At 52.6% G+C, this 18,202-nt stretch overlaps 1 protein-coding gene across 6 annotated transcripts in view; it reads left to right on the top strand.

The window, feature by feature from the left end:
* Window positions 1–18,202, top strand: part of PCNT (pericentrin) — an 87,997-nt gene that overhangs the window by 65,966 nt on the left and 3,829 nt on the right. For 5 of the 6 annotated variants that reach the window (XM_033087997.1, XM_033088012.1, XM_033088006.1 and 2 more), the window contains 9 exons: window positions 880–1,061; window positions 1,765–1,867; window positions 2,673–2,846; window positions 8,499–8,618; window positions 9,668–9,900; window positions 11,372–11,448; window positions 12,337–12,460; window positions 14,004–14,131; window positions 14,564–15,014. In XM_033087997.1, the coding sequence (XP_032943888.1) occupies window positions 880–1,061; window positions 1,765–1,867; window positions 2,673–2,846; window positions 8,499–8,618; window positions 9,668–9,900; window positions 11,372–11,448; window positions 12,337–12,460; window positions 14,004–14,131; window positions 14,564–14,607 (1,185 nt within the window). In that variant the 3' untranslated portion in view covers window positions 14,608–15,014. Of the gene's footprint in view, window positions 1–879; window positions 1,062–1,764; window positions 1,868–2,672; window positions 2,847–8,498; window positions 8,619–9,667; window positions 9,901–11,371; window positions 11,449–12,336; window positions 12,461–14,003; window positions 14,132–14,563; window positions 15,015–18,202 lie in introns of those variants that run through there. The other variant, XR_004421122.1, reaches the window with a different exon arrangement.

The raw sequence follows: 18,202 nt of genomic DNA on the forward strand, positions 1-18,202 counted from the left end.
GGCATCAAGTCGCCGGGTGGGCCTGGGTGACCCAGAGCCCAGAATGTGTTCAGGGTTTGTGCTGCACGCGTGTGCACTGGCCTTTCCCCTGGGAGAAAGGTCTGCAGCCTCCAGGTGCTTTCAAGATGTTCCCCAAGGCATATATCAAGTTTACAGCCAGGCCCTTTTACCTGATTTTCTTTTTTTTTTTTTAAATTGAGTGGTAACTTGAAAGACATAATTACAAAGAAAATGTTTTTTTCCTAAGTTAAATTTTTAACTGTTCTCCACGATACACCGAAAGGGCAGCTGTGAACCTGGTGGCCAAGGCCACGCGGTCCGTTCTGTGCTGGGGTCTGTCCCAGCCTGTCCCCCTGTCTGCAGGTCTCTAGCCACATGGACCCCGTTTCCCCGCGCTCTTCTTGCGCACTGCTCCACCCGCTCTGACGCCTTGTCTCCCAGCTCCTTCTCGGTGGGGGCTTTCCACTTAGTGAGGCCACCACAGGGTGGCCCAGCTTCATTGCTGTCCGTGTGTGCATGTTCACGCGTGTTCACATGGCTGTTCACATGTGTACGCATGTGTGTGTTGAGGGTGGGGGCCTAGACATGGGCCCCTGAGGCTTCGTCCTGCGTGCTTCAGTGCCCCGGTCCTTCTCCTTTGTACCCTGGCTTCCCTGGGCCTATGAAAGCTGGCCGTTCTCAGAAATACAAAACCTTCCACCCTGATGGCACTCGGCCTGTGCCGTCTGTGAGGCAGGGCATCCGGACCCCGTGAGCACCCTCCCTGGGGGATGTGGGCTGGGCAGCCCCCCGGGATCCGACACTGGGCGGGGCCCCGAGTGCAGGGCTGGGCTTCTGGGATGCGTGTGACACCCTTGCCTGCCCTGCCGTTGACAACAGCGAGAGCTGGAGTTGCGACGCCAGCGACAGGAGCACAAGATTCAGCAGCTGGAGCGTGCGGCGCGCCGGTCCCCAGAGGCTGGGCGTCTGCAGGAGCAGCAGCAGGGCCTGGAGAAGATTCGGCAGCAGCTGCTGGGCGCAGCCGGGCTGCTGACCAGCTTCATCAACCAGACTGTGGACAGGTCAGTCTGGGGACCTGCAGGGCCTGGCCGTCCTGCGCCTCTCACACGAGGGGCAGCCTGGGCTCCGAGCCCACGTGTCAGTGACCCACGTGTTCGGATGAACTCAGCGTGCACTGTCCTGCGTGCTGCAGTGACAGAAGTCCACATTCCTTGGGATCGGTTCTCCCACGCCCGTCAGACTTGTTCACACCCAGAGGGTGCAGGCCCGAGCCCACCGCCTGATCGGGGGGTGCCATGTGTCGGCCACGCCGAGGCCTCTGCTCATGACCGGGTGTGTGTGGTGCTTGCGGAGCCTGGAGACCACGGAGTGTGGTGCGAGCAGCATAATCGACGTGACCGTGGCCCTTTCCTGCGGACACAGAACCTCCGCAAACATAGTTCCCTGTGATTGGAGCTCCCCGGCAGCGGCGTGACCGCTGAGCTGTCCCGTGGGAGGCGTGAGCGCCAGGGAGCCTGGTGCGCAGTGGGCAGTGGGGTGGCCGGAGCCTGCTGGGCTGCATAGGCTGCCCATACCCGGGCTCGCCCACCTGCGTGGACAGAACGCGCTCGATGTTGTCCTTGACAAGCATGTTGACGGTGGGCCGCACACGGCCCTCCCGGGAGCCTGGCGCCCACCCCTCTTCAGGGCAGCGTCCTGCCTGGCACTGGGTGGCAGGCAGTTGGGATCTGTTTGAACCGTCTAAGTGTGTCTTCATTTTGACAGGACAATTAATGACTGGACATCATCAAACGAGAAAGCGGTAACGTCTTTACTGCGGACGTTAGAGGAGCTCAAGTGCGAGCTGAGCCCGTCCAGCTGCTCCCAGGTGAGATGCAGCGGCCGCCCGCTGCCCGTTTCGATTTCACTGTGACCGGTCGTTCCTCTGTTCCTTCCTCATTCTGTCTTCAGTTTGGTGCTGGGTGAGCGAGTGGGTGCCTCAGGGGTGTGGCACTCACGGCACTCCTGTGGGGTCCCCGGCGGGCTCTGGCCGTCGCACACGCGTGTGGAGAGCCTGTGCCCCGTCAGCTGTGTCTCCAGGTGTGTGAGGTCCCCGTTGCTGATGGGAATTCCTGGCAAGCATCTGTGACCATCGCGCGATGACACTTTCTGGTGACAGCAGTGTACTGGCAGGTGGCCAGAGATCAGTGGGTGTCCTGCGGCCTGCCTCTTGTCTGCTGGGCACTGTGCTTTCCTCGGCCAAAGGTTCCTCTGGTTGTGAAAATAATGAGCCTGTTTCGAGGGACTTGCTCAGCAGCCCCCTGGGGGCGGTCCTCCTCAGACGCAGCTGGTCCTCCTTCTCGCTGCGTCTGAGGCGCGTCCGGGGATGCGCACGTGACGTTCTCTGGTCAGCGCTGCCACGCGGTGTCGGGTCCAGGCTCCAGGCCCCAGGCCCGCTGTGTTCACACAGCTCAGTTTTGCACTATCTCAGAGAGGACTGAGAAGAAATGTGATTTGATGACTTGTACTGTTTCCTGACCCACAGACGCTCTGCCCAGCCTTACAAGCTTCCCACAGAACCCCAAATACGTTTCAAATGATAATCCCTGAAATAACCGACAGTAAGAAGCAGGTTGTGTGCGTGCCGCTTAACAAAAACCTTACATGTTTGTTTTTGTTTCCTCCTCCTCCAGAAAAACATGACAACACAGCGACAGGAGCAGCTCGTGGGTGTCTTGCTGAGGGACAATGACTCTCTCAGGAAGGCCCTTGGCGCCGTGACGCGGGAGAAGGCGGGGCTGTGCCGAGCTGCGACCCGGCTGGAGAGGACACTGGCCCAGCACCTGCTGAAGGGCTGCACGCTCAGCGTACGTATGCGCCTGCACAGGGCTGTGGCCTGGGGCAGTGCCGTCCCCTCTCCAGTTAGCGCCTGGGGCAGTGCCGTCCCCTCTCCAGTTAGCGCCTGGGGCAGTGCCGTCCCCTCTCCAGTTAGCGCTGTGAGTTCTGTCCTCCCTGGTAGCCACAGCTCCTTCTGTTCCATAGTACTGGATGCCCTGCTTTACTCCAAGCCAGATGCATCACACACTCTGTCCCTGTGGCCCTGGCCAGGACATGGGGGGTGTTGCATTTCACCAGAGGAGATTCTTAAAATAATTTATAATTTTCCTGATTAGTGTAGTTTGACAGACTTATTTCTTGAATGCCCAATTTTTCTTGAGTATTTTAGATTGATTTTGTGATTTGCTTTACATTTTTTACAATGAAAACTTTTTACAAATTAATTGTAATTTGCAAATGGTAGAATCTGCCCTTGGTGGCATGCTGTGTCACGTGAGCTTTCTCGCATGTGTGGTGTTGGCACCCAGGCTCTGCCTGGCCCCTCCCAGGGGTTCTCCTCCTCGGATGTCGTGTGAGAGGAGACACTGTGAGTGGCCTTGGCAGCTCGTCCTCCTTCTCGCTGTGTCTGAGGCACGTCCGGGTGTCAGTGTGTCAGTCGCCAGCCCCGTGTTGCCATGTTCGGGATGTGCTTCAGGTGAACCATTCTCTTGCTGAAGGACATGGGTCGTTTCCAGTTCCTGACTGATATGAATAAGGCCCCGTAAACAGTGTGTGCAGGATTTTGTGAGGACGTAAATTCGTCCCCTGTATAGATGCCCGGGATTGCTGCATCTTACGGGAGCTTGTGTTTGGCTTCTGTGTTGTCGCCACCACAGAGTTTTCCGGAACAGCTGCACAGTGTGAGCATCTCAGTCTCTCGGTGTCATCACACCTGCTGTCCTGGGTACTTTTATCGGCTTCCTGATGGGTGTGTCATGTTTGCTGAGATGTCTGTTAAAGTCTTGGCCCATTCTTAGCTTGCATTGTTTGTTTTCTTACTGTTGAGCCTTGAGAGTTCTTTTTTCTTTTTTTAATTGGGGAACAGTGTGTTTTTCCAGGATGTTAAGTCGTTGTTTTTTTCAGTCTAGTGTGGGGGGCGCAGCTCAGCTCCAAGTCAAGTCGTTTTCAATCTAGTTGTGGAGGGAACAGTTCATTGGCCCATGTGGGACTTGAACCAGCAACCTTGGTGTTAGGAGCACTGCGCTCCAACCACAGAGCCAACTGGCTGTCCACCGGCGGCTCAGCTCCAAGCTCACACCGTTGCTTCTCACTGGCCCATGTGGGAATCAAACCGGCGACCTTGGTATTAAGAGCACTGCTCTCTAACCAACTGAGCCATCTGGCCACCCCAAGAGTTCTTTCTATTAATGTATTCTGGGTACAGTGCCTTTGTCAGAATGTCATTTTCAGATGTTTTCTCCATCTATGCTGTTGCCTCTGTATCGTATCCTTTGCAAAACAAGTTTTTAATTTCGATGAAGTCCTGTGTATCAATTTGTACTTTTGTGGATCATGCTGTTGCTGGAAACAGGTCCTCGGTGTTCGTCTCAGGAAAGAATTCAAAGGCGCCCCGAGTCAGCCAAGCAAGCCATGGGTTTATTAGAGGATAGACACTCTCAGGGTGGCGAGAGCGGGCAGGCTCAGAGAAGAGCAGCTGCCCAAAGAGGGGACGTATTACCCTTAAAAGGAAAGGGTGGGGTATTCCGGACTTGGGGTGCATCCTAGGCGTTCCTGGGTGGGGCCTTGCTGACCACTCCTTGTGGTCAGGAGGGGGCGTTTTTGTCCTTATTTGCCTCTCGAAACTGTCACGGTGATCGCGTGGAGATTTTCTTGGCTGCCATGTTAATAGCATTAGGATCTATTATAATCAGCAAAGGGTCACTGTAAGGGGCAACGTTTTGTCCTGGATCCGCTCTCGGCCACCGACATCTGGTTCTGGCTGGATTGTAGGCCTTTTCCTTAACATGCTAACCTTGCCTCCTCCTTCCTTTGCTCCCCGCCGTCCTTGTGGCCTTGTGCTTCCTGACTACAGTCACCATGCCAAGAGTTTATAGTTTTACTTTTTACTTGGAGGTCTGGGCTCCATTTTGAGTTAACTTTTGTGTGTGGTCTGAAAGATAGGTGGTTCTTTTTGTATGTATCGGTATCAGTTATCCTGGCACACTTTGTTGAAAAGATTGTCCTGTCTTCCTGCATTGTCATTTTGCCTCTGTCAAAAGTCAGTGAATAATAGTGTTTGTGTGCGTGTGTTTGGGCTCTTCTGTCCTGCTGGTCTGTATGTCTGTCCTTTACCAGCTGCCTGATTAACGCAGGTTTGTATTACACTTTCACTTCAGGTAGTAGGTAGTGGGAAGGCTCCAAGTTTTCTTCTTTTTCAAATTATTTAGCTATTCTAGTTCCTGAATGCTTCAATATAAATTTTAGAATCTAGCTGGCTATTTTGGTTGGGATTGTGTTAAATCTGTAGATCAATGTGGGAAAAATTGGGAAGGTAAAAAGGTGTTGCCACCTTAGAAAACTGTCTGGCATTTCCACTTCTAGGTATTTTATCCAGGAGAAATAGGAATATATGTCCACGTAACAACTTGTACACAAGTTGCCTTATCACCATTCATCATAGCTCCAAAGTAGAAACGACCCAAATATCCAGTAATTGATGAAAGGAAAATAATACCGTGTTTCCCTGAAAATAAGACTCAGTCTTATATTGTATTATGTTAGATAAGGCCTGGTCTTATAGTAAAATGAGACTGGGTTTTATATTAATTTTTGCTCCAAAAGACGCATTAGAGTTTATTGTCCAGCCAGGTCTCATTTTCGGGGAAACATGGTACATGGTTTGTCCAGAAGTGGAATATTGTTCAGCAGTCGATAGAAATGAAGGAGTGACGCCCTGCTGCAGTGGCGGGGGCCTTAGAAGGTCCTAAGTGCAAGAAGCCAGCTGTAAAAGACCATGTGCTCTATGGTTCCATTTATATAAGACGTCAGAACACGCAAATGTATTGAGATAGAAAATAAATTAGTGGCTGTCAGGGTTTGGGGGAGGGGCAGGTGATGAAAATGTTCTCGAATCAGATACAAGACCAAGAAGCGATGGAATTGTGCATTTCAGCAGGATGCGTTTTATTATACATGAATTACACCTCAGGAAAGCTACGATAACATTCTGGGCAAGGACTGACATCCGAGCTGCGTTTGAACTTTCCCATCCATGGACATGAACTTGGCGTGTCTCCCCATGAGTTTGCATCTTGAAGTTTCTTTCTTAAATGCATTGTAGCTGTCAGCATGTGGGTCTTGTCAGCATTCCGTTAGATTTATATCTAAATATTTCGCTTTTCAGGGGCTGTCGGGAAGCGTACTTTTTACACATTTTGTTTTTTCGCTCGTGTTGTATGGGAATGTGATTGATACTTATAGGTTGACCTGTGACCTGCACCCTTGCTGGCCTCACCGTTTAGCCCTACGAGCCTTTTTGTAGGACTTTGTACACAGAAGCCATGTCGTCTGTGAATGGGGAGTGTCATCCCTTCTTTCCTATTTGAATACTTGGTTTTTTTCTTGCCTGTTTGGCTAGGACTTCAGGACAGTGGCAGCAGGTGTGGTGAGGAGCTCACCCTCATCTGGTTCCGTCACGGGTCGGGCTCAGTCTCACCATGAGGGATCCCGCAGGTGCTTCTGGGAGGTGCCCTTTTCAGTTTGAAGATGTTCCCTTTTGTTCCTGGTTTGCTGAGACTTTTTGTTGTGAGTGAGTGTTGAAATTTGTCGTGCTTTCCTGCATCTGTTGATAAGGTGGTGTGGTTTTCTTGTTAGTCTGTGAACGTGGTGGGTCATGCTGATTCTGAATGTTGACTCGACCTTGTCGTCCCAGGAAAAACCACCCTTCGTGACGCCTTCTTTCTGGGTACTGCTGGATTCCATTTGCTCACATTCTGTTGAGCATTTTGGCATCTGGGTTCATGAGAGAGATTACTATGGGCTTCTTTGCGTTGTCTGTCTGTTTTGGCTCCATAAAACGAACCGGGGCGTGTTCCCTCCTCTTCCACTTTCTGGAAGAGAGTATGTAGACCTGGTATTTATTTATTCCTTAAATACTTGTTAAAATTCACCAATGAAACCATCTGGGCCTAATGTTTCCTTTTTGGAAAGTTTTTGGTGACGGATTTGATGTTTCTGGTGGTGTTGCGTGGAGTGTCCTGGAAAGGTCAGGTAGATCCAGTTGGTTGATGGGGTTCGAGTCTCCTGTGAACAGCTGAGCATCTTGCAGCTTGTCCTGTGCATCACTGGCAAGCAGTGTTGACATCCCTAATGAGGACTGTGGATTTGTCAGTTTTGAAGCTCTGTTAGAGGAGGTGAAGGGACCCTGTACTGTGGAGTTGGTCCCAGCCAGCCAGCAGCCCCACGACTATGTTCTCTGCCACAGTTGTTATAAAGACTCCACATCTGTCTTGATGACCGCTCCCATTAGTGTCACCTCACTGCCCGTCTGCTTCTCTGGAACTTGCTCAGAAAGTATCTCCAGGTTCCTTGTTTAGGGCACGCCATTGGGCCTGCGTGGACTAAAACAGAGTCAGCAGTGGAATGCTTTCATCCTTTGTAAAAAAGTTAACAAAGAAACCAGGAAATTAATATTCTTAATGAGAAAATCAAAGGTAGGCTGAAAGCGAACGTGGAATATTTTCTCCTTTGTGTCTGGGATGACGTGTGTTCCTCAAGGATTCTTTCCAGTCATGACCCAGCTGTGTTCTAAGACCAGGAAGACACTGGTCTTTTCTGCCTCGTAGGGAGGGCACGCAGAGCTGCTCCCTGGATCAGCGTCTCAGGGCTCTGTCCTCTCGGACCTGCTCTGCAGTGGGGCGTGGCGCGACCAGGCTGCCTCCGATTCCTGTTCCAAACGCTGGCCGAAGGCCACTGACTACATGGCACTGGGAGTGCTTCGAGCTCCCTTTGGCCTCGGTGACAGGCCAGTCAGTCCCCGAATGTTGCGGGTGGCTCTTTGGTTCCCCTCCCTGTGGAATCCTTCTATGAGCGTACCCCTCACTGGAGCGCTGGGCTCTTTGGCACGTTGTGGTGTCAGCCCACGCTCCGGAGGTTCGGACACATTGCCTGGCCAGTGTGCTCTCCACACGGTGCCTGTCCCTCGGCTTGAGTGACTCCTGTGTGGGGCCCTTGCTGAGACTCCAGGCATGTGATTTGATGGTGCAAGAGCAGAGCTAGGAATTTTCATCTTCTAGGAGTTAGCATTTCTAGGTCACAGAACATGAGGCAGTGTAATAGCTTCGAGCTTTGAATTTGCGGTTATTTCACAAATACTTGGTATTTTGTTTTTAATAAAAGTGTGCCTTTTGTGCAAGCATACCTCAGTAAATGCGTGTAATAATCACCCCATGAGTGTTAGATATCTGGCTGATGATGTCACATAACAACTTGGGAACCACTAAGAAGAGGCTGAAAGGGGACATAGGAGTGGCCCGTGTTCCCCCCCCCCCATGGGGCCCTCACCCTGCGGAGGCCCAGGGGACAGCCAGGGACAGAGCCAGGTGTTTGAACGTGCCCTCCCCCTGGGGGTTGGCGTTGGGAGAGGTGGTCGTTTGTCTTATGTAGAACAGCTCTGCACATGGCACTGTCTGGGGTTGTTGCAGAGGTCGGACAGGTCGGCCGGGAAGCGGGACAAGAAGGTTCTGCAGGGCTCACCGGGACTCCCAGACCCAGCGCGGTCCGCGCCGGCCGCCAGGGAGGAGGCGGATGCCAGCACCGTCAAGGTAAGACCAAGCCTGAGGGCTGCGGGAGGGTCGTCCTGATCTGTTTGTAAGACTTTATATCTTTATATAAAGAGAAGTTTAGTTTCACAGCAAAATGGAGAGGAAGCGCAGAGAGCTCCCGTACAGCCCCCGCCCCAAGGCACATCCCCCACCGTCAGTGTCCCCAACACGTGGGGCTTCTATTACAACTGATGGACCTACAGTGTCACACGTGTTGTCATCACCCGGGGCCCACACTTTACACCAGGGGCCCCTCTTGGTGCTGTGCCTCCCCTGGGTTTGAACAGATGTACAGTGACGTGTGTCCACTGTCACAGTGTCATACAGAGCGTGTCACTGCCCTGAATGCCCTCTGTGCTCCGCCTGTTCGCCCCCCGCCCCCCACCGCCCAGTCGATGCTTTTTAAAATCCCAGTGTGTTAACTGCAGCAGAAGCGCTCCCTGTGCCTGGCAGAGTTGCATCACGTGTACAAACCTGCTTGTTCACAGTAAGAAGCACGCTGCTGCTGGCAGCCAAGTCACTGCACTTGAGGGAAGTTAAAGAGAATGAACTTCATGTGACCTTGGGTCTCTGCTCGTGGGTTAAGGGGCAGAGCGCATGGTGCTCAGTCACCAGGTAATAGTTTGCACAGACCAGAAAAGCCTGCGCCAGCATTATGTGGTCCTCGTATGACCCCGTGCAGTGAGCCATGGCCTCTCCTGAGGGATGGTCCATATTGAGAGGTGGGCAGCAGCCTCGCACTCTCTCGGGGTTTCCCACAGCCCAGCGGCCCCCAGGCTGGACCTCGCTTAGTGGTTAGGAGCACGCCGCCTCGTGGGACCTGCTTGGGAAGGACGTGTGGCCTATGTTTGTCTGACACAGAAGATCGGACTTTAAACAGCAAGGTTGTTTCCGGTTACAGATGGTGTACAGGGCTGACGTCTGATGATGTGCTGAGGAAAAAGTGGTCTGGGTCTTTGCAAAGCACAGTAGTGCAAACATGCTTTATAAGATTTGTCGGCAAGATGTCTTTGTTCTATGATTAAGTTTTACAATCTTTTTTCTTTCAGATGGAAAAATTGTACTTGCGTTATTTGAGAGCAGAGAGCTTTAGAAAAGCTTTGATTTATCAAAAGAAGTATCTTCTACTGTTGATTGGTGGGTTCCAGGACTCGGAACAGGAAACACTCTCCATGATTGCTCATCTAGGAGTGTTTCCATCCAAAGCAGACAAGAAAATTGCCCCACCCCGTCCTTTTACCAAGTTCCGGACGGCTGTCAGGGTGGTGATTGCGATATCCAGGTAACGTGAAGGCATGGCTGCCCACCTCACCATGGGAGGCTGTCCTGGTGGCTTTAGCTGGCTTTAGTCTGACACTCTGTAGTTGTCTTCTTTTTTGAGATGAATGACGCTTGACGCCTTAAAGAAAGTAGAAGTGACACTTGATTTCAAGAAATCATGTTGTGCCAAAACCTACTAAAAGGAAAAGATTTAATGGTCCCTTTTCATCACAAAACAGCACCTTGCCCCTTGGTGGGCCTCTTGCCAGGCTTGTTCTGAGGACTCGGCATGTCTGGCCACGTTTAACACTGCCTTCCTTCTTCACATTTCCATTTCCTCTGTTTTAGTCTCATTTGTGTTACAGAGAGGGGCCAGGTGCATAAGAATAGGGCCCACCACGTATGGTGAAAGCCTTCCAGTCCCCACTGCTGGTGGAGGAGGGGAGGAAGAGCGGCTGCAGGGCTTGGGGGGCCTGTCCCCCCCACCAGCCACTGAGTGACCCAGGGCCCCAGCTGGAGGTGTGGCTCGCTGCTCTCCACAGCCTCTGTGTGCACAGGCGTCATGTTGGAGCAGGGATGGGACTCCCTGGGGTGACTGGGAATTTTGACCATTTCAAAATTAAGTGATGAAATCCATTTTATCCTATAATTTTAAATTTTTATGAATTTCTGAAAATGTGTCCCACTGAGAACTGTGTGACTGTGTCTGCTCTGTGACGCTCGCCCGCCCTCCTCCAGAGGTGCCTTCACAGGCCAGTCTGGTCTGTAGGGCAGGCTGCACTGCGGGTACTGGGGGGGGGGGGGGGGGGGGGCGCGAGGGCTCCTCCAGCTTCAGGGCTCCTGGTCCCCTCACCTGTGGGTCCTGTGCCAGGAAGGCTGTTAGAGGCTAGGTGGGGACAGGCCAACAGACCTACACCAGCTTCAGGGCCTCCTGGCAGTGAGGGGGCGTCATCGCAGTGCTGTGATTTTTCACAGAAAATGCCTTGTAGGAGGGTGGGTCTCAGAGAGGTGGTGCTAGGGAGCTGCCCAGGGAGGTGGCCTCTGCAGGGACCTTGTGTCGGAACCCGGGCCTAGGTGCCCCCACAGCGCTGCACTCTGGTCACCCGACACCCCGCTCACCTGCAGTCCTGAGCCCAAGTGGCCTTGGTGACAGAGGGAGTGGGGTGCTGCAGACTGATTTTGGACCGGAATTTGGAAGACCCCAACCTGGGTGCCTGGGAGTGGGTGGGGCCGGGTATGGCCTGGGTGGGGTCAGGGTGGGGCCGGCACCCGGTGTGGGCAGAGTGGGTGGGGCTAGATGTAGGCAGGGTGGGCGGGGCCCGAGGGCGGGGGAGAAGGTAGCTAGAGGTGCTGTTGGGTGTGCAGGACACACTGTCCTTAGTGGATTGGCTGGTAAAACCCGCCCATCTGTTGGTCACGTCTGGATTTTCTTTGTTTCTTTTCACCTCTGTTTGGCTCTAGTTTTCAATGCTTTGTATCTTTTTTTTTTCTAGATTACGATTTTTGGTTAGGAAATGGCAAGAAGTAGATCGGAAAGGAGCTCTGATGCATGGACAGGTGCCCCGCCCAGGTGGGACTGCAGGGACCCATTGACCTCGCAAACGTGCACGTGCTGTAGCTTTTCATTAACATCCACTGGTTTTCAGGGCTCTGTGGGAATATAATGAAGTACAAGAAATGGGTAAATCCCGTCAGTGCAGTTTTCAGAGGCGAGGTGGTCTTTAAGGAGAATGGTTTCTATTGGGAACAAACACAAAGAAAACTGAGGTTCATACAGTTAACGAGTAAAAGTAGTTCAGAGAAGCAAAGTGATAGAAAAGCACAGAAATGCTAAATGGATCGACTGATAACTCATTTTTAACAAAAAGGTCCTTTTTATTCTCCAAAATGAAGTGGAGTTCTTCAGGCTGCCGTACGCTGCTCACTGTCACTCAGTCACATGTGTCTGAGGTTCTCTGCCGCCATCCCCACGCTGGCAGAGAACCTCCTCCCACTCACACAGAGATGGGCCACCTGGGGTGGGGGACAGATGACACCATAGCATGCCGGTCAGCTTTGGTTTCATATGTTAATGCTACTTCTTGAAGTCAAAATGCCTCCTCAGCCTTCAGGAAAGTTTGCCCCCTCTGGGCGCGCCTGGTGGTTTCCAGGGTTTCTGCCCCAGTCTCCCAAGCCCACTCCCCAGCTGGGTGGAGGAGACCCCGCCCCCAGCACTCACCCAGCTGGCTCCATCTGCATTGAGCGCCACTCCAGGGCCAGGATATGAGGTGATCAGAAGTCAGGTTTCTTCTAGAGCTTTTCAAACTATAATTTTTATAACTTAGGTACTTAAAAATGTTTTGAAATTTCCATGCAGACTTATAGCTTATGAATTTTAAATTCTGATAGATGGGCCTTCCTACTAAAATGCACTTGTCTTTTTCCTAATCCCTCTGGTGTGAAATAATTCTGGGGGCAGGATTCCCGGTGCCACAGCAACAGCACTCTCCACCCGAAACCAGTGGATCCCCGCCAACCCGGGACGATTCCTCCAGCCACACCCGGGACCCTGTGCCAAAAGCCTCCCCACGCCGGAGCGAAAGGTGAGCTGTGGTGCTTCCAGGCCGCCCCTCCATTGTGACGGAAAGATGGGGCCTGGGTGGCAGCCATCAGGGGAGGCCCACAGACAAGCAGTGGGAAGGTGCCCAGGCCTCCCTCTGATGGAAGGGGGTGCACAGGCGCGTGAAACCCTCCCCCACACAGGCCCTGGGGCCTTACTCAGTCTCTTCTGTCGGATTTGGGTTTTGTGCACACCTGATGTATTTTGATACTTACACTCATTTGGCAATTGAGATGTTCCAATGACAATGTTAAAGATAAGTTATTTGGGAAAAAATCTTTTCAGTTAAAAAAGAAAAGGACTTGTGGTAGGATGTAATTTAGTTTAAAACTTAAAGCAAGAAAGCTTTCCCTAGTGACCGACAGTTTGAGCTGTGACTGTCTGTAGTTGTCATGTTTTGAAGCCCTCCCCTATGTGCGGAGGTGATGTAATGTGAAGTGCCTGTCACGAGGGGCTGTGAGGAAGCTAATGACCTCCTCACAGTTGATACCATTTTCCTGACCGTGGGATTTCTCACCTACGAGTCACTGGTGAAGAATGAGATTTCCGCTTTTGCTTCTCCAAGTTGCAGATAATCCTATTAAAGATGATAACCCTGTTCAGATGCTGGAATGAGGCATTCTGGGTGATGAGTCCTTTATTGAACTGTTTCAGCTGTGACTTTTCCAGTATTTGGAACGTGCCCTTTAAGTGTATAGCAAGCTCAGTTTGTGTCTCTGGGCATTTGCACACGCACATCAGAATCTGTAGGTGTGTCCTGTCGTAGGGTTCTGAGTGTGCTCGCCCTGCTCTGAAACGAGTGCGCTCCACTCTAGTGTGAGCAAAACAGATGGTCCCGCGTGCTGTCAGGAGGCAGGGTGAGCGCTCACATTGGCTCTTTCGCTCCATGGCCTCTGGGTAACGGTGACACTTGCGCTTTAGGAGGTAACGACGTGTAGTGTAACCGTCCTGTCGCGCATTCTCGTGCATCTAGCTCTCATGGCCTCTGCTGACGAGGTCCCACCCGTGTATGTGGTTCCTCGGAGGGATGTATTTGTAAGTCTGGCTTTGGGGGCCCCTGAGCAAGGTGGGGGGCACCAGTGTGTGTCGAGCGTAGTCGGCAGGGACTCTAGTGGCTGTGGCATTCAGTGCCCAAGTGGTGATACTCACTGGGCAACAAGTGGTGACCAAGGCCTCTTCTCTGTGGGTGACGAGAACGTGAGGAGTGACACACTGAGTTCCTGGGCCCAGTGGTGTGGGGAGAGGCGTGCGATGCATAATCCATGGTCTGGTGACTGAAGTCACATGCAGTAGTTTTACTCACTGTAACTCTGAGACGTTACACAGAAGTTGGTGTTAAAGCACCACGTACCACCTTTCTCTCGCGGTGAAGGGAAGACACGAAGTGAACAGCCAGCGTGTACCCCGTCTCCTGTGGCCTGTGTGTCGGTCAGCAGGATGCAGAGCACTTCCTGTCTGTGCTCACTGCGGTCACTGTGGCATGTTCATCTCCTGTTCTGTTTGTTTCTTGGTTTGCTTGTTTGAAGATCCAGTCCATCCCCAAATTCAAGATCAGAAAGACCCCGGACTGCATCGGAAGATCCAGAACGTTCCTTGACGGAATATATTCACCACTTAGAAATGATCCAGCAGAGACTGGGGGGGATGCCGCCAGGTAATAAAAGGCGTTCTCCGAGTATTTGCTAAAATACCGTCACTGTATCCTGGAATGTACAGCAACGTAGGCAGGGCTGCTGGTGTGCAGTGTCGGCGAGCAGCTGTCACCAGCTGCAGCAGCAGCAGGCTGTCAGCGGGCACACCTCAGAGCCGTGCACAGGGCTCCGCAGGGGTTGGGCTCAGTGGGATGACCAGCCGGGCCTTTGGGCCTTTCTCGTCCTCGGGGGGAACGTAGCGGTGATGTCTCAGCAGGAGGCACTTTGTCCAGTGCTTTTTGATCATCATAATGTAAACCAGTGTGTATTTTAATCACTCATATTTTTACCAAGATGAGATTAATTTAGTGGTAGTGTTTCAACATTGCAGAGTTCTTCTTAAAAGGCAAGTGAAGCCTTCTAACATACTGTACATCATTTTTATTTATATTCAGATCCCACTTCCAAGAAATTCTGCCGCCAGAAGACTAAACAGTGAATAAAATCCCCCTGGCTCTCACCTGTGATGGTTGTGTCTGAGGACAAGATTTGTTCTTCCTTTGTCTATGGAAAGCTGTGGCCGCCGTACTGAGCGGTGCCCAGTGTCCTCATGCGCCCGAGACACCAGCCCCCGCGTGCCACGACTGACATGTTCTCACAGTGGTGCATCGCTGCAAAGCCAGGCGGAGTGTTTCCTGTGTAATCTCAGTACCTGTCAGCTCATTACCGTCATGGCTGACGGGCACAGTGCATGTGGGCAGAGCCACCTGCCTGCCTCCAAGAAGGGTCGGTAAGCGGAGACTGGCTCCCTGTTTATTTTCTTAAAGTGTACAGATTGACACTGGGTTTAAAAACAAAAACACAAAAGGAGAGAATATAATTAAAGAATTGTTTTATTTGTGAATAGCCCTTGTGTTGTTTTTCAGTTTTATCCTGTTTGCTGTGTCCCTGAGGGAACAAAACCCACGACAGCTTTTATGTTCAAGTCCTGTAAGTCAGAAACGTGCAGTGGAAGTCAACGCACTGGTCCCCTAGCTTCGTTTTATGTGGTTCCTTCTTTTCGTTCTGGAAGGGACTGCCACCAGTACTGCTGCTCACCGCTGTGGTCCTTACGTGTCCCTCACACTCGCTTTCTAGGCAGGAAGACCCAGTCACTGGCCAGAGGCTGCACAGCTGTACTTACATGCTCTTCTGTGTCTTCAGGACCTCTGACCTGACATTTGTTCTGCTGGGCCGAGGCTTTATTATAACACAATTTCTTCTAAATCCCTTACTTATTTCAGGGACACATTCTCCTCTCATCCCGCAGCACGGGTCCATGGCCGCACTTGCTGCTATTAGCCGACACGGCTGTCAGGTCACTGGGAGCCTCCCTGCCCTTCCCGGCTTCTGTGCCCTTTGCCCAGTGTTGCTGCAGCTACGATCGCAGGAGAAGTCAGCACCTCGTGCAGAGCAGACGGGCTGAGCCCACCAGGAAGCACATGGGCTGATAGTGGGCATGGCCACCCTCCCACTGGCATTTAGTTACCAGGACGTAACTGAATGTAACCTGAGAGACCGGTCTCACCTCATGCCAGTCCCACAAAGCCCCCACTTACCACCACAATGGGGGCGGGGCATTTCAACATGAATTTGCAGGGAAACAGTCCATAACAAGTACACAGACAGCCTGAACCGATCCTGAAGGCACAGGCAGATGACCCGAGTGAGCGGTCACCTCCTAGCACTGCCGCTCAGTGCACGTGCGGCCTCAGGGGACATTCCCTGCAGATGGCGCTCACTGAGTGCTCTCATCCGCCAGATGCCCTGCAGTGGCAGTGGACAGATGCCCTGCACCCCACTTCTGGGAGATTTCGGTTCGTGAAACTTGGGATGGTACATCTGGGGGTCCATTTCACGTGGAAGAGAGCTGAACCTGAGTTCCCGATCTAGAAGCATCCCTGCGTGGTGGGTTATCGACTGTCCCACTGGTCAGCTGGACAGAGAAAAGGTTGCAAAGACTGGCATCAAGGAGTCCACAGGGCAGATCTGCAAACAGCTCCGCCCACCAGAGGACATTCTGGGTCAGTGGAATCTAGTGGACAAGGCCTGTCACTCAGCCTCTTTAGCCAACATGGTACTTTCTGAACAAACTCATAAAAAGAGGCCACAGTGGCCAACAGACCTCTTGTCCCCAAAGTGTTCCTGGTTTCTGCCACTTCTGTGCCTGAATTGCCAACAGCAGAGACCAGTGCTGAGACCTTATATGGCGACCCGTTTCCTTCCATTACAGGGGAGCAGGAATCTTTCCCCTCAGGCATAGATCCATGGCTGCAGCACACCTGTCGACACCGCCGCGTGGACTTAAGTGTCTCGGTGGCTGGGCTTGGCAGGCGGCCTCTCAGCCGCAGGGCACAAAGAAGTGACCGAGCAGCGAGGAGCTCCGTCTCCCTCATCACATCTCGGATGTCCCACGTGTGGGAGTAGGTCCTCCAGGGGACATGACCGCCAGGTGACCTGTGAGCGGACCTGGCCATTGAGGTGCCTCCCATACCTGCTCCTCCTTGGAACGCGTTCTGCTTTGTTTCCCCCAGCAGAAGTGGCCTGATGCTGTCCACGTGGATGGGACACGTGGACGGGACACGTGGACAGGACGTGCCAGCCGGTTTTGGCCTCCGTGCAAACTGAAGGTCTGGGCGGGGGGCAGAGACCACTCGGCTTGCCGCACCGACTTCAAACCTGTCAGTTCACCTGTTTATAAACCCTGCCACCTGTAAAGCCATCTGCCTCTTCCTCGGTCTCTCCTTGGCCCTCTGCGTCAGGGGCCAATTTACAAACCAACACGTGTGGCATCAGCTGGAAGCAGTCGCCTGGACCGCAGAGCGGAGGGGCCAGCTGAAGGCTCTTTAGCGCAAGCTGCAAGTCATGTCTCAAATTGGTGTGTGCCTTAACCCAGTAGACCCTGTGCCATGTCACCTCCCTTCCCGCTGGGTCCACAAGGTGACCATCCAGCCCCACAGCCATGATGAGAACATGAGTGAGAGGCAGAAGCAGGGGCTGCCTGCCGAGCTGTCCCCAACCCAGCCAGCGTCACCCAGAAGATGCTCAAGGACCAGGACTGGACGTCAGCTCATCACGCTGTTCATCCAGCTGCCCCGTCCTCAAGCTGCTGTCCCAGCACTGCGAGCTTGTCACAGCCCCAATGACCTGGAGAGGGACGTCTAGCAGCTGTGCCCGAACACGGGACCTTCAACCTGGGGGCTCCCTGCCCTCCAAAGACTCAATTGTCCCGCGTCGGTCTTCAGCGTGTGGCAGAGAAAGATGACAGTGAGGGCAGAGGGCTTGGATCTGAATCCCTCCTGATCAAAGTGAAGGCCACGCTCAGCCAGGAAAAGGCACAGGATCAGCTGAAGGGGGTGGGGCAGCCGAGCTGCGTTCCTGGGCCAAATTGGTGGTGAGCAACACTGGTGGTGAGCAATGCTGGCAGTGAGGACGCTCGGGAAGTGGCGTGCGGAAGGCTGAGCCCCTCCTTCCGGAACCCAGCTGTGTCCCTAGCAGCAGCACATTCAGTTTCAGACTTGAAGTAAAACTGTATAAATGAAAATCTTCCATATTTATGTGTCAAGGAACATGGAGGACTATTTGTGTCTGGCCCTGTTCTGGCATCGGTGGCATTTGGTAACAGCATTAATTGTTTAAAACAAGAAAGAATTTTGAATCAGAGAACATGTGACACCTGCTTTTCTTTTCCTTTCCTGGCAGTGCTGTTGCAGCCACACTTTGGAGTGGCTCCTCATACTGTATTTTATTGGGCAGGTCAGACTCGCCGGGTCCTGGGGTCCACAGGCCTGGTGGGGTATGACAGTTTCACTGGATGTCAAACAGTAATAAACTGACAACGATACAAAATGGCAGAGCCTTTCACTGCGTGTGCAAGTTGGATTCTCATTTTGGAATCACAGTTGAGCAAAAGAATACAACTCACCACCACATGGGTCATCTGGCTGCACACGTCTTCCCTATGTGTAATGCATGTGACAGCAGCCCTGCCATCTCCACCGCCACAACAGTGACTCCTTTCGCCTGCTGGTTCCTAGATGCAAGCACCCCACAGT

The sequence above is a fragment of the Rhinolophus ferrumequinum genome, chromosome 2 (genome assembly GCF_004115265.2).
Source record: "Rhinolophus ferrumequinum isolate MPI-CBG mRhiFer1 chromosome 2, mRhiFer1_v1.p, whole genome shotgun sequence".
In the NCBI taxonomy this organism is placed as follows: Eukaryota; Metazoa; Chordata; class Mammalia; order Chiroptera; family Rhinolophidae; genus Rhinolophus; species Rhinolophus ferrumequinum.